Source organism: Prionailurus bengalensis, chromosome D1 (genome assembly GCF_016509475.1).
Source record: "Prionailurus bengalensis isolate Pbe53 chromosome D1, Fcat_Pben_1.1_paternal_pri, whole genome shotgun sequence".
Lineage (NCBI taxonomy): Eukaryota > Metazoa > Chordata > Mammalia > Carnivora > Felidae > Prionailurus > Prionailurus bengalensis.
Genome location: NC_057346.1, coordinates 77,211,177 through 77,228,201, shown reverse-complemented (window position 1 = coordinate 77,228,201; position 17,025 = coordinate 77,211,177). Strand labels below are relative to the sequence as shown.

Here is a 17,025-nt window from a genome sequence, read left to right as displayed (position 1 = left end):
TTCCCCCCAGTCTTTTATTTTACTCTGGGCTCTGACAGTCACATAGCCAGCCTTGCCAGTAGATTTCTCTTACTCGCAACCAAAGGAGTCCTAACTAACTAACACATAATAATACCTTTCATGTGGCTCTAAATTTTGAATATTTTTTTTCTTTATTTATTTTGAGAAAGTGAGAGCTCACCCAAGTGGGAAAGGAGTGTAGAGAGGGGGAGAGAGAATCTCAAGGAGGCTTGGCACACTTAGCATAGAGCCAGATGTGGGGTTAGAACTCAAGAATCATGAGATCATGACTTGAGCTGAAATTAAAGAGTTGGACGCTTAAGTGAGCCACCCAGGCACCCCTTGAATAATTCCTTATAAGCCTTTTGCACACGAGATAATACCATTTTGTAAATAGTTACATTGGGTGGGAAGCAACTGTTCAAATCTTTTTCTCATACTAAATGGTGAAGTTTCCAGTGACCTTGTCTTATTTGCCTTTTGCTCTTATGGTGCCCAGAACTATGCTCTAGACACAGAATTTATTCCCACTGTATCTTTACAGTCTAATAAATTGACTAATAAATGTCAATAGTATTAGTCATGAAGATGATAGTGTTCTCAAGGATCATCATATCTTACCCAGCCCTTAGGGACAGACAAGGGAGAAGGCCCTGCCTATTACCTACTAAGTGGAAGCTGCCCCAAACTCACCTTCAGTTCCAGGTTAATGCAGGACTGTGGAAGCAGATAAACATCCCACAGACCACCCCAACCTGTATGTCAGGTTGTGCAAATTGGACCTGAAGCAATTTGCACGTGTTCTGTCCATTTAACCCCAAATTTTTAGCAACAAATCTTGCACAGTTTCAAAGTATTGTAGTCTGTTTATCAAAAATATAGGCAAATTTGAAAATTATAGATTGTCATTGTACTGTTTCTCTTCCCTTTCTGATTTTTTTACAGTCTCTACTTAGAATATAAGAAAAAAGAAAAAGAGAGAGGCTTAAATAATGAATAGTTAGGGAGAAAGAGGAAGAGGGAGAAAGAGAAAAAAAAAATGGAGAAGGTACAGGAAGGGGCCTGGAGGGAAGAAACTAAAAGTAGTCAGTAGCACTAATCCAGGTAAATTGGATTCAGCTATGTCTTATTCAAGATTTGCCTGTGAGCTGTAACGATGCTATCAAGCTCCCAGGGATATGGTGGGAACTAATGAGATAACATATGTGAACATACCCAGCAAGGCATCTTGCACCTACTTTGTGAATGTTGAAGCTGAACAGGTATTTACCACCCGTGTGAAAAAAATTCCAAAAACACCTTCCATGGGCACTGACCACCAGGAAAACCCATGTGAAAGAATTCACACCAACTGGTATTGTTTGAGAAATTGCTGTCTCATATTTTGTTACTAGTAGTGTTAATGGTTTTTATTTCTATGCAGATGTAGTCAATTCCATGAACAATACCACGTCCAGAAAAGCTTTTACATGTTAAAAAAAAACAGTTAAAGTGATCTAGTTATCCTTGTCCAACTCCTGTAAATGTTTCAGTTACAGGTGGAAAAGTCAACTACAAAGTGTATGTCCTCAAATGAAGCACAAATTTGGGCAACTCAGGCAGAAGGCTGAGGTTCAGGCCAACTCATTAACTGCCTCCACCTCTTCCCTCATTGTACTGCTGCTGTTTTACTACTACTAATAGTGTTTTACATTTTAGAGCCTGTGATAGTCTAAAACACATTGATACATATATATGTGTGTGTGTGTGTGTGTGTGTGTGTGTGTGTGTGTATGTATATATACATACATATGTATATATACATATATACATATATACACACACACATATATATATTCCTTTCATATATATACATATATACATATATATGCACACACACACACACACACACACACATATATATATATTCCTTTCATAACTCTTTGCAATAACATTGTTGGAAAAACACGGATGGGGATATTCACCCAATTTTAGTATGTAAAAATACAGAAGTTACAATTCGGCAGCAACAAAATCCTGTCTAACCCCTAGTTCTCTAAATTTGCAATCCAGTTCTTGAACTACATTGCACTGCCTCCCCAGGCAACATTTATAAACACGAGATTCTCCCCATCTTATTGATGTCCACCTAACTGACCACGAAAACCACTTGAAGAAAATTATTGTCCTTGATTTGTAACTTTCAAAGGAAGATGTATTTTCAGAGCCTGTGGACACCAGAAACATTATTTGAACTCATAATTTTTTACAATCAGACTTTCAAATTCCACAAAGGTGAAGCCACTACTTATCACAATGGCATGAGAGGGTTGGGCAAACACAAACTCACTGAACTAGGGTAATTAATATTATTTTATGAGGTAACATAATTCTGAAGAAAAAATGCATTAAAATCAAATCCCTATGTGCGTCTCAGATTTATAGCATTAGCATGAAAGTACCAGCAGTGGGCTGGATAATCCATGGAATTATATTAATATTTATGTCTTTTTACTTTACTTTTGAAGTATCTTCAGCCTTCTTTTAAAAGCTGAGCACTGGTATTTTTATTTGCCTCGTGGAACTTAAAAAAAACCCACAAATATTATATGTATAAATTCCCATTGTAAAAGATAAAAACAACATCGAATTCATAATAAGTGAACATTCTTTCTCTCTCTCTCTCTCTCTCTCTCTCTCTCACACACACACACACACACACACACACACACACACACACGGGCAATAACATGAGCAGTTTGCATGTCCCAGTCTTTATGCTTTACAGAAGTATGCATATAGGTAGTTATAAATAATAAATGAGATATGTGATGATGCTACAGGTAATGTCCTATAGCTTTATTTGATTTTTCTCGAAAATGCATCTTGGAGATCATTGAGTATGTATGTGAACACACATACACATGTGTGTGCATACATACACTTAAAGTTGCTTAAACCTTTATATTCTCTTCCACAAAATGACATGTGAAATAAATCGTTCCATTACTGACAGATTTTCTGGCTGTATCTGGCTTTCAATGAATATATACAACACAGCAAAACACCTCTGTATGTGCACATTCCCCCCTCATGGGCATGTGCCTTTCCCAGAATACATTTCAGGAGATAAAGTGAATGGAATCAAGAGAATCCCTTTATTACTCTTCACATTCACTTTAAATGTTGATAGGTTTTTCTCAAATTGCCATTAAAAGTTTCACTAATTTACACTCACGCATGTACACAAATAAAAACAAACCTGTTTGCACCAACCTCACCAACAGAGAATAAAGTCATTTTTTTTAAATTCTGCCCAAATTAGGGCGTGATTATGGTGACTTATTCACTGTATATTACTTCCGTCTTCAAGCTACTCAGCCTTCCTGTGTCTCAGTTTTGTTTCCTCTAAAGTGGGGATAATTATAATAATATAGAACCCAAAGGATCATTTCCTGTCTTTTGTACATTTTGCCTCCTTTTAAATGTAATGTTGTCACTTTCCGCTGGTTAATTCAGTAAGGTAACACATATTTAATGAGCACCTACAATGTGCCAGGCATCCATCTACTCGCTGGAGACACAGCAGGGAGACAAAACCAAGCAGTTGCTCTCAGAGAGTTTACATCCCAATGGGGAGGCAGACAATACAGAAGCAAACACATAAATGTATAATGTTCTGTTATGTTGTGTTAATGAAAACAAAAAAAAAAAAAATAAAGTAGGGTGTGAGGCTAAGAAATATTAAGGATGCTATTTTAGAGGCGGCCTAAGAACGTTACTCTGATAAGGAGATACTTGAGTCAAGACCTGAAGGAAATGAGCACATCCAGGCTGAGAGGAAAGCAAGTGCAAATCCCAAAACTGGAAGCTGGTTGGCATGTCTGAGACACAGTGAGGGATAATATGTTGGCATAAAGGGAATGAGGGGAGAGAAAAGAGAGATGCCAGCTGAGAGGAGCCAAAGACCGGATCCTGAAAGCTCTCGTAAGCCACAAGGAGAAACTTTAATTTTATTCCAAATGCAGATGGAAACCAAGGCACTACATCTGAATTGCTGAACTGCTACCACACAGACAGAGGCTAAAACTTTCAGCTTCCTATGCAAGCAGAACCTGGAGTATGGCCACTGGCAGTGCCCACTTGCCCTCTGAGCAAAGCACACAGGGAATAAAAACCCACGTCAGCAATCAGAGTGTCCCTCACAAACTCAGGCCAAGAGGCAAAGCTAAACAGAGCCATGAAGGTGTAGAACCATGCCCCAGACTCAAATGCATACCTTTTGCATTCAATCCAAAATGTAGACTTAAATCATTTTTCTTCTCTGATGCACAGTGCCCTCACCAGATGACAGACCAGGAACAGGACCCCAGCCATGCTCAGCTACCAGAATGGTGACAAGGGTCTACCACATGAGTACCAGAAGCCCAGGCAGGGAAGCTGTTCACAGCTCACCTCAAAGGCAGCAAGCCTACCTCTGCAGATGGTCCCATTTCCCACATAGCCCGGTTTGCAGGTGCAGCTGTGTCCCTGGACAGTGTTGGTACAGATGGCATTCTCGTCACAGTTGTGCTGCCCGCTGCCGCATTCATCATGCTCTGTTTGCAGGGTGAGAAAAAAAGAAAGAGACACCTTTTCTTAAGTTGGAATCACAGGTGTTAGAAAAGTAAGTTGAGACTCACCACATAAGAATGGCATGACTACCATGTATGGGGATCTTACTATATACCTGGAAGTTTCTATCCCTGATGTGGTGGAAATCTCAACAGGTCTAAAAGATAGATGTCATTATCCCCACTTTGCAGGTAAAAAGACTAAGGGTCAGAGAAGGCAGCATCTTATGCAACTCACACGACTGGTAAGTACTGCTCTGGGGGCATTGCCTTTTCCATGCTCTGCAAATGTTTCTATAGAGGCTCCAAGGAAGTGTCTCAATGGGGTAATTTTGCATCCCATCCCCACTGGAAACATTTGATGATGTCTGCCAATACCTTTGGTTATCATGGTTTGAGTAGGGGTGTTACTAGAATCTAGTGGATACAGGACAGGCAGGCTACTAAGCATCTTACAATGAACAGGAAAACCCAACACAAGAAAGCATGAACCGGTACAAAATGTCAATTGTTCCTGGGTTGGGAAACCTACCTCTAAGGTTAAAAAAGGGAAAAAAAAAATCCCACATGTGAGAATCCATAGTTTCTTTAGAACAAAGGGAGTAAAATTGAAGAGGGAGGCTCAGCTGATAAAACTTGGCAAAGAAGGGCTGACTAACAAGGAATTTCAAAGGAATTTGGTAACAGGAAATGCTGGCAAGCATGGGGTTGTGCTGAGTCTAAAAGGGATTTAGTCAGGATCTCTCTTCAAGGGCCTTCAGCAGGGCTCTTAACTCTAGTTTTCCAGGTAGTCCAAGTTCACAGGGTTCAGCAATCAACCCCTGGGTTGATACCTGATGGGTAATCACACGGTTATATATTTTCAAATAGCTACAGCATCCTTAACCCACAAAACATGAGGAAAATAGGTCTAACACCTTACAAAATACACTGCAAGAATCCAAGTTAGAAATCAAGATTTCACAGACAGCGATACCTTCCTGTCATCAGCAGGACATTTAAAGAGTCATCTAAATCGCTACTCTGTAAATAAAGAGTATTGAAAGGTTAGGCCTTATTCCCTTTAACATCCGCTAGTACAACTTGTTAGAAATTTTAAGAAGAAAATTAAGATAGGTTTAAGTCACAAAGGTTATAATACAAGAGTTGAAATTCCAGCTAGCAACCCCAAAGAAATAACACTAATTGAACAACACTAAAAAATTCAATATAGTTTGTAGCGTGCTGTTACAAAAGTGTACCAATCAATTGAAATATCCTCTATCTTCGTTAATTTTTACTCTAAATTTCCTAACAGAAACCCAGTAATGAGAAAGGTTAAATTCTACAACCTACAGCTGTTTTGGTCACCCATGTGTAATTAAAGTAAAGCGTACATAGGCATATGACTGAACACCTTCAACTTTTCAAAACAAAAATTTTCTTTTGGCCATAAGACCAATGCAAATGGTCAGTGAGAAGCGTGCACAGGTTACCATGCAGGGAGAAGAGAAAATTTATGAGAACTCACATCTAGTCTGTGCTAATGTTATTTCCAGCATACTCCAGAAATAGTATCACCCTGTGGATGTCCAATCAAATTTACAGACCAATTAAACACCTAGTACATGCAGTTACAACACCAGAGAATGTCGGGCACACAAAGTCTAAGAACATAGACTTTGACACTGAAGTTTTCAATCCCTTATTTAAATTAATTTAATAATTATTAGGGTCTGTACTGGGACTACAAAGGTGAGTAGGTATGTCTCTGTTCACACGAACATTTTAATAGGGGCCACCAGATGTCAATATGCAACTAGGCAGAACAGAAAGAAGTGATAAGAGTTACCAGGAGATGACTTTGTATTTTACCTAGAAAACAACATATTTTAGAGTGAACGGGGGGCTCTATTAATAATTACACTAGAATAACAGCATTGACTCAGGATGACCTAGGCAAACTGGCACGTGTGGTCATGCTAGATAGGAGGAATAGACTGAAATAAGAGTCCACTGAGGTAAAGAAATTTCAGCTCATAGGGAGAAAAGTCTTCTTGCAAAAGGTAGTATTTGAACTGGTCTTTGAAAAATGGTCATAGTTTTCTCAGTCAGGATTGCCCATGAGAGGCACTACAGGCAAAATAAAGGCATGGTTTTATGCAACATTTCAAACATCTGATACATCCTTGCCTACCTGGTCTTTTCCCCCCACAAGCTCTGTTGAGGCATAAGTGACAAAACTCTAAGTTATTTAGAGTGTATAACGTGATGATCTGTTGTATGTATACATTATGAAAGGATTTCCCTCATCAAGGTAATTACAATATCCATCCTACATAGTCTTCTCTCCCAATATTCTTGAAGCAAACCCTCTTCTCTGATGAGATGGCCCCAACATGGCCCTGCAAATGCAAGAGTTCATTCCTACCCCTCTCCAGTTTAACATTTTATGTCCATGACTTAAAATACAGTCTCCCAATGTAGTTGGACTACCTTTGCCCCCACCTGGCTTCAAACACCATTTCATGCACATACTTTTGCCAGGAAAGCCTTCCATACCTCCTCCCCATACCACATAAATTTCACCCATCTTGGAATTTTTACCGAATTTGGTATCTTTACCTCTTTGGAGGCAACCATATCACAATACATGGTGATATTTGTGACTTTTATTATTATTGCCTTATTAACTAACTTTGAAGAGAGGAATTGTAGCATATTTTATACAACCCTCACTTTGCCTATCATTACTTCCCATAATGGTATTGAGCCTAGAAAGTGCCAAGCACTGAGCTAAATATTGCACATATCATTTAATTCTCCTAACAATCACATGAAATGAGTTTTCCCATTTTACAATGAAGGAGCAGATACAAAAACAACAACATCAACAACAACAAACAAACAAACATTACAGAATCTTCCCAAGATCACAAAACCAGTAAGTGAGGGAGCTCGTATTTGTGACACTAGACGCCAGGGTGACCACATCAGTCAGCAGCTACAAGCAATCTGGATACGGTTGAAGTTAAACCAAGACATATGGAAGTGATTCCATAGAGCCAGGAAGGAAGACGGTCTTTTTGTATATACTAGCCCCAAATTTCCACTGAAGATCTGACCTATGTTGGACAACAATCATCAAATATGAAATGCTCTCCTTCCAAAAACATCAAATTCCCTTCCAGCTGTTGGAGATGCTGCAAAAGCGGGAGGACAAGCGCTCTGAGAGGCAGCACAAGGAAGTTGAGAGCACAGACTCCAGAACCACGCAGCCTGGGTGAGACAACCCTCGGTTTGCCACTTATTAGTTTCCTAATACGGAAAATGTGGATAATAATAGAACCTATCTTCTGAGGTGGTTGTGAGGATTACATTAATTAATGTAAGTAAAATGCTTAGAGCACATGGCAACTAGTACGTGCTTCATAAATGTAAGCTATTTTTATGACCATTATTACTACTATTACTAAGACCACCACTACTGCAATTATTTGTGAGCAGACTTTATTGTTGGACGGTAGTAAAAATTCGTTAAGAAAATGTTCTCTTTCCTTTATAGTTCAGGCAGAAAGGCTACGAACAGATAGGCTTTTGAAGATAATTAAATTAGAATATCTCTTTGAATACCCAAGGAAGTTATTTGCTTAGATTCAATTGTCCCCAAGAAACAAGACTATAAATTGGAAAGGTGAAAGATGTATGTTTAGAATTGTTGATGTCTGACTAGAGTTTGATTAGTATAATTAGAGTATCCAACCTCTCAGGACAAAGAATAATGATTACGGCAGCATGCTGTTTCTCCACTAATGATGGTAATTATTGTTATGCTGGTTAATATTTGTTGAGCACTGATGAGGCACTGTCATTATCACATAGGTCCTTTATCCTCCTCCTTTTCTTCCTTTTCCTTCCATAGAATGGCTCAGAAAGACTCTACCCTACCTCTGTAATAATGCAATCAAGTGGAATCAACAGCCATTATCAATTAAATACCATGTTTTCGGGGCAGCTGGGTGGCTCAGTCGGTTGAGCATCGGACTTCGGCTCAGGTCATGGTCTCGCTGTCCATGAGTTCGAGCCCCGCGTCGGGCTCCGGGCTGATGGCTCAGAGCCTGGAGCCTGCTTCAGATTCTGTGTCTCCCTCTCTCTCTGCCCCTCCCCCGTTCATGCTCTGTCTCTGTCTCAAAAATAAATAAACGTTAAAAAAAAAATTAGGGGAGCCTGGGTGGCTCAGTCAGTTGAGCGTCCGACTTCGGCTCAGGTCATGATCTCACAGCTCGTGAGTTCGAGCCCCGCATCAGGCTCTGGAGTCTGCTTCTGCTTCTGTGTCTCCCTCTCTCTCTGCCCCTAACCCACTCGCATTCTGTCTCTGTCAAAAATAAATAAACATTAAAAAAAAATAAAAAAAAATTAAATACCATGTTTTCTTAGTAGACTAGTCAGGACCCAAACAAGTTACTGAAATAGTCACTTCAGCTGCAAATGCTCCATATTTGGGGTCTGGTGGGCTTGTAGCTTTACTTTGTCCAAAGTCATCTCTCATGCATTTTACAAAATTGTTACAATGACCTCACTCGGAGGAGCCAAGCACATCTCATCAGACGTTTTATAGATAAAAAAATTGAGGTTTGAAGCACCTGTGAGGTGTCAGTACATATAATATGTTGGGCATACAGTACATACAATAAGTTGTATGTCTGGCACTCAAACTTCCATCTATCTTCCTCGTCTCTTCTCCTGTATTCTTTCCAAAACTTCACCTTACCGTGTGATCAAAAGGAACTTCTAAAGTGTTGGCCACAGTGTAGGTTAATTTTTTACTTTTTAAAGGAGAATAATCACAGACTTAAAGTAAGTTGCAGAAGTACTACAAAGAATACCATTACACTTCACCCTGCTTCCTTCCCTCAATAGTGCCATCTTATATAGCTGTAGTACAACATGAAAACGAGACAACTGACACTTGGTATATTACTGTTAGCTAGTCTACAAACCTTATTCAGTTTACACCTTTTTTTAAAAAACAATATCTATCTCCTTTTGGGGGTGTATATGTACATATAAGTGTATAATTCTAAGCAATATTATCCTATGTATAAGTTCAGGTGCCCACCACCATATTCACCCTATTGCTTTTTGTTTACACCTACTCAACACTCCCCCAAACCCACCTACCCCCCAGTCCCTGTCCCTTATTGGCTACTAACATGTTCTCATCTCTACAGTTTTGTCATTCAATGAATGCTGTATAAATAGAATTATACGTACAGTAAGTAAATTCTGAGACTGACTTTTTTTCACTAGATGAAATGCCCTTGAATTCCATTCAAGTTGTTGTATGTGTCCACAGTACAAGTTACTTTGTTGTTGAGTAGTATTCCATTGCATAAATTCATCACAGTTTGTTCAACATACACACGCTGAAGGACTCTTGGATTGTCTCCTGTATTTTTCTATTATGAATGAAGTTTCGATGAACATCTGGGTAAAGGTTTTTGTGTGAATATATACTTTCATTACTCTGGATTAATATGCAAAAGTGTGAACACAGGGTCATATGATAAATGCATGCTTCATTTTGTAACAAACTGCCAAACAATTTCCTGGAATAGCTGTACTGTTTTACATTCCCATCAGCAATGTGTAAGTCATCAAGTTTCTCCACATCACTGTCAGCATTTCGTTTTGCCACTTTAAAAATTTTAGCCATTGTGATAGGTGTGTACGTGATACTACATTGTGCTTTGCATTTTGCTAATGGCTGATGATGTTGAACATCTTTTGACAAGCTCATTTTCGACCTGAGGCTTGCTTTGGTGAATTATCTGCTCATGTCTATTATGCATTTATACTTGGGTTTTTATTTTACTGTTGAATTTTGAGAATTCTTCATATGTTCTAGATATTAAGGCCTTTATTATGTGGTTTGTAAATATCTTTTCACAGTCTATGCCTTGTATTTTCATCCTCATCATTATTTCACATGCAAAAGTTTAATTTTTTATGAAACTCAATTTATTTTTTATTTTATGGATAGTGCTTTTAATGTCATGTCTAATAACTCTTTATTTAACCCTAGGTCTTAATGATTTTCTATTTTTTTTAACAGTTTTACATTTTACATTTTAAGCCCATGACCCACTTTGAGCTAATTTTTGTATATATGGTATATGGTATACAGTTTCAGTTGAGGTGTTTTGTTTTGTTTGCCTACACTTGTCCAATTGTTACAGTGCAAAAATTGAAAAAGCTATTTTCCTCAATTAAATTGCTTTTGTACCTTTGTCAAAAACCAATTGGTTATATGTACGTTGGCCTATTTCTGGGGTTCTCTATTCCATTCCAATGATCTAGGTGTCTATTCCTTTGCAGATACCACACTGCCTTGATTACTGTAAGTATATAGAAAGGCACATAGAAAGCCTTAATGTCAGATATAGTGATTTCCCCCACTTTACTCTTCTGTGGTCAAAATTGTTTTCGTTATTCTAATTTCTCTTTCTACATAAATTTTATTTTACTTAAAAACATTTTTTTAATGTTTATTTAATTTTGAGAGAGAGAGAGGAAGGGAGAAAGGAAGAGGGAGAGTCAGGGGCAGAGAAGGTGGGAGACACAGAATCTGAAGCAGGTTCCAGGCTCTGAGCTGGCAGCACAGAACCCAACATGGGGCTCAAACTTAACAGCCCTGACATCATGACCTAAGCCAAAGTTGGAAAGGTAACCGACTACGCCACCCAGGTGCCCCTACATAAATTTTAAATTAAGTTTGTTCATTTCTATAAAAATTCTTGTTGGAATTTTATTAAGGGTTTGTGTTATACTTACAGATCAATCTGTGTAGAACTGACATCTTTATCATATTGAGTCTTCTTCTATGAACATAGTATATCTACCTATTTACTTACTCTTTGATTTATTTCCTAAGTGTTTCGTAATTTTTAGTATACAGATCCTACACATGTTTTGTTAGATTTATTTCGTTAGGTATTTCATTTTACTTTGGAGCAACTGTATATAATAGTAATCTTTTTTTAAAATTTTGGTTTCTAGACGTTGGTTGCTAGCATATAGGAATGTAATTGATTTTTGTGCATTGATCTCATAGCTTGTGATGTTGCAGAACTCACCTATTAGCTCTATAATTTTTTTTGTAGATTCCTCAGGATTTCCTACCTAGATAATCATGTCATCTGTAAACAGAAATAGTTTTAATTCTTTCTGCTCTCTATGCTTTTTATTTCCTCTTGTTGCCTTATTGTGCTAAGACTTCCAGTGCTATGTTGCACAAGAGTCATGAGAGTGGACATCACTGGTTTATTATTAATCTAAGGGAGACAGTGTTCAGTCTCTTATTATTAAATATAGTATTAGCTCTGCCTCATACTACTTTGTCAATGCTGGATGAAGTTCAGCTCCATGGTGAGCTCCCCTGACAATGAAGTTGGGAAAGAGCAGAGTGCCTATTGGCCCACCTTGCACTGCCTTGTTCAGTCTCCAAGCTGCTGGTGGGGAGTGGAGGCCCAGGTCCATGCTGAACCCCACTGACATTACTACAGGGAGACAATCAGCAGGTTCTCTCTGCCAAGCAGGTTTCCCATTGAAAGATGGCTAAAGTAGAGTTGGTATTTTCAAGGTTTTCTGCTCCGTGAAGCCCCCTTTTCCCCAGAAGTGGAGTGGACTTTTCTTGGAACTTTTATAGTATGTGGTTGGTGGTGTATTGGTGGTTTCAAGGTTGCAGTCTGCTTCAGCTCCTCAACTAGGATGACTAAGATTCAAAAATAAAATGGGGAACTCACTCCATGTGGCTCCTCAAGTCCCAAAGTTCCCAGGTAGTTCACTTTCTGTTCATCTTTCAGTCTTCCTGGGTATTTGTTGTGTTGTGTCCAAGGGTTTTCTTTTGGTTATAGAAGAAAAGACCCAGGAGAAACAGGGCTAGTCCGTCTTGGCCAAAATCAAAAGTCTTCTGTATATTTAATTTTTTTTAAATTTTTTTTCAACGTTTATTTATTTTTGGGACAGAGAGAAACAGAGCATGAACGGGCGAGGGGCAGAGAGAGGGAGACACAGAAACGGAAACAGGCTCCAGGCTCCGAGCCATCAGCCCAGAGCCTGACGCGGGGCTCGAACTCACAGACCACGAGATCGTGACCTGGCTGAAGTCGGACGCTTAACCGACTGCGCCACCCAGGCGCCCCAGCTGTATATTTAATTTTTAAGAAATTAGTCACTTCCCTCCTCTGTTAGAGAACTAACAATTGGGATTTTTCACAAGTAACATTTAGTGAGCACATACTATGAGCCAGACTCTGACCTAATTGTGTCATATACTATGAACCAGACTCTGACCTAGTTGTATCATAGCATTCATATGAGTTAAGAGTTATTATTATTCCTATTTTCTATATGAGGAAATGGGAACAAAGAGGTTGTGGCCCACAGTTATAAGGTGGTAGATTCAAACCAAGACAGTCACTGTAAAACCATGACAGAAGAATTAGAGTCATGTAGTTATCAGTCATTCTTGAAACTCCTTTCTCCCTAATCCCTTATAATAGATCCATCACCAAGTCTTGATTTTTCTCAAATTCATTGCTATAACCCTTATTTCCATTGCCACCACCCTCATCCAAGCCACCATCATCTCACCCACATCTAAGCTTCCATTAATTAAGTTAGAGCTATTATTTCTCAATGAATCTCCCCACACTCAGTATTGCCCACTTTCAATTTATTCTTCATATTACATTTAAAGCAATCTTTAAGGAAATCAAATCTGATCATCTTGCCATCCCTGCTGAAATTTTCCAGCCAGTTACTTCCCTTTTATCTCAAAATGTGGACATTGTTAATATGATCTCCTGGTCCCAGCATGGTTTCACCACCACCTAACTGCCTAGAACCATTTTGCTTCATTTTCACTCTTGCCTGCTCTGTTCAACCACCCTGCCTTTATCTCCTTCCCTCAGGTCATAGGGACTTTCATATAGGCTTCCCTCTTGGCCCAGTTACTGCTTGCTTATCCTTATTATCTCAGTTCAGTCCTCAGCTCCTCAGAAAAGAACACCTGATTTCCTTGATGGGGAAGTTTCCCCTGTAACCTACTGATGTAAGCACTGTAAGCACTCAGCACCTCCTCATAGGGTTAATCACAGTTACAATTTTATGTCTATTAATGTATTGCTATTTTTACTAATACCTACCTTTTCTACCAGAACATATATTGCTTGGGAATATATGTCAAATGTATCTTTCTTTACTTTAGATCCAGCTCCTACCAGAACTGCTGAAACATAGTATGTCCCTAACACAAATACTTATTAGAGGGGACGGGAGGGGAGGGGGAAAAGAAAAGAAAAGAAAAGAGAAAAAGAGAAAAGAAAAGAAAAAAAAAGACAGAAAGAGTAAAGCAAGAAACAAAAGAGTATTATTGCCCTTAGCATCAAAAGTTACAGAGAGGTCAAAGAGAAGTAAGATAAGAAAAAAGTAATTGCATCAGGTAGCTGAGGGAAACTTAGAAGAATTCAAAAATAAAATACAACTTGGTACTGATGTGTTGATGTGTTTATCACGTTGACTTTGTGGGATGAGAAGAAAATAAAGTGGTTTCAGGAGCTCTGAGGCAGGCCATTTCTTTCATGAAGAATTGCTAAGGATTCTGAGAAAACCTAAGCCTTATAAGAAAATATCTATCAATCATTTACCTGACAAGAGACTCGAATCAAGCATATATAAAGAACCTTTACAACTCAATAAAAAGATACCGAGAAAGTATTTGAATAGACATTTCTCCAAAGAAGATAAACAAATGGGTAGTAAGCACATAAAAAGATGCTCAGCATCACTAGTAATTAGGGAAATCCAAAGCAAAAAACACAATGAGATACCATGTCACATACACAAGAATGGCTATAATCAAAAAGACAGACAATAACCAGTGTTGATAAGCATACAGAGAAACCGGATCCCTTTCTACATTGCTGCTGGGAACGTTAAATGTTTCAGCCACTTTAAAAATTTCTTTGGTAGGTCTGCAGACTGTTTCACATAGATGGGGTTACCGCATGTTCCAGCAATTCTACTCTAAGGTATACATCCAAGAAAAATGAAAACATATGCCCACACAAAGGCTTGCACACAAATGCTCATATAAATGTTATTCATAATAGCCAAATGGTGGAAACTCAAATACTCATCAACTGATAAATCCATAAAGAACATGTGGTATATCCACACAACATTATTATTGCATGTTATAATTTGATGTACATTATTCAGTAATAAAACAGAATGAAGTACTGCTATATACTACAACAACATGTATTGTGCATGAACTTCAAAAACACTGTGCTAAGTGAAAGAAAGCAGTCCCAGAGATCATGTGTTATATGATCTCATTTACATAAAATGTCCGCAATAGGCAAATCTATAGAGACAGGAAATGGAGGAGTGTTACCTAGGGCTAAGCTTGAGGGAATGGAGAATAATCCTTCATGGAAAGCAGTTTTCTCCTTAGGGCGACAAAAACGTTCTAAAATCAGATAATAATGATTGTGTAACTCTGAAAATATACTTAAAACCACTGAATCGTACACAATAAAAAGTAAACTTTCTGCTATGGCAATTGTACCCCAATATTAAGTTGTTGCAAATTATTAACATTTATCTCTCTGTCCATGTTTTAATGTTTATTTATTTTTGAGAGGGAGAGACGGGCGGGGGGGGGAGAGCGAGAGAGAGCACTAGCAGGTGAGGGACAGAGAGAGAGGGAGACACAGAACTTGAAGCAGGCTCCAGCCTCTGAACTGTCAGCAGAGAGCCTGATGTGGGGCTCAAACTCACAAACTGTGAGATCATGACCTGAACCAAAGTCATTTGCTTAACCAACTGAGCCACCCAGGCGCCCCTCTCTGTCCATGTTTTAAGATGAGAATGTAATGACTCATGAGAAATCACTCCCAGATAAAATGTTCTTTTGCACATGGATACAAGAATTGTTCATCATTTTTGCTAACACCCTAGGAATATGCCATATTACCTTAACTGAAAATATTATTTATTTCAGAGGAATATTTTTAGGGGAGAAAGTAATTATGTATAAAATGTATGTGTCAATTATAAGATGATCCCTAGTTTCCTAGATGTCAAATCTGAAAATCTACACTTTAGGCCCAAGGACATGTTATTTATAATCTAAAGTGGTGCTTGAATTCAAGAAACATTTTTCGAAGTCAAAATAAATACAACTCTAAGCTCGCTATTTGCCAGAATGGACAGCTAAATTTCATTCATTATTTGGTTACTTTCCAGTCCACTTCGTACTCAGCAGGATCCCACTGTGGTTCTCAGGATTTTAGACAAAAGCTCATGATCGACTGAGTTGCACATTGGCTATTACCGTAACCCATTAAAAGGCAGCTTAAAGTTCTGCTGATTCCCTGCTAAGCTCAGGTGCTAAGATCTTTGCCAAGGACAGCTACCCTAATATCAGGGACCTGAATCTTTGACTATACCACAAATCCATTCTCCTTGCTGGAAATGACCCCACTCTCAGAGACACCACTTTAAGAACCTACAGGTCTCCATCTTCCCTCTCCAGGGTGTAGCCACTTTAGCTTAGACCCCTTTTACTTCCTCAAATACCAAACCCTCTAATGCCAGCTCCTTCTGGGTAATAATTCAGTTTCTCCGAAACTGTGCATTAACTCTGCCCATTGGCAAAGAGGCGCTGGGTCTCCAGAACTGGACAGACAGAAGGATAGCTGTCCTTCACTCAAAGCCCAGAGTAGAGTTATGAGCCGACTGGCCAGGGGGATTACAGAGAACAAGTCGGAATGAGAAGTAGAAGGAAAGTAATTCTAATCCTTTTCAATTTTCCCACAGCAATAAGAAACAAAACATAAAGTAGTAAGTCAATCAAGTGCTTTTCTACCTGGATATATATTATTATATATTAAATATGGCAGGTTATATATAATGTGTATTAATCATTTATATATCCATCCAAAGAAAGTCTGTTAAATGTATGTATGTTAAACTATTACCAGTGTTTTGTGATGGGGAGGAAGGAGTGGATACAGGACAAATGGGAGGCATTTATATTATTTACTTTGTTCACTTTATACTTCTGAATTTTTTTCAACAAATGTATCTTTTATTACTAAACAAGAGAGTTGTTTTCATTTTTTTTTAGAATGAATAAAATGGTTTCATATCCATCCAATTTTATACAGAAAAACAAAGCTTTGGAGGCTGACCAATCTGGATACAAATCCCAGCACTAGATGCAAATCCTAGAGAGACTGGGCAAATTCTCCACACTCCAGTTTCTGTGTGTACAATATGTGGACAATACTGTAACAAATGAGTGGAACATTTGGCTTGGTGTCTGTGCCTTCACATCTGAACAGATTCTGCTACAGAAGAGATGTTCAAGAAATGTTTATAA

General features: G+C 38.5%; 1 protein-coding gene across 2 annotated transcripts in view; it reads right to left on the bottom strand.

Moving 5' to 3' along the window:
- Positions 1 to 17,025, bottom strand: part of NELL1 (neural EGFL like 1) — an 882,973-nt gene that overhangs the window by 349,338 nt on the left and 516,610 nt on the right. For both annotated transcript variants that reach the window (XM_043580819.1, XM_043580818.1), the window contains exon 14: positions 4,455 to 4,577. In XM_043580819.1, the coding sequence (XP_043436754.1) occupies positions 4,455 to 4,577 (123 nt within the window). The remainder of the gene's footprint in view (positions 1 to 4,454; positions 4,578 to 17,025) is intronic.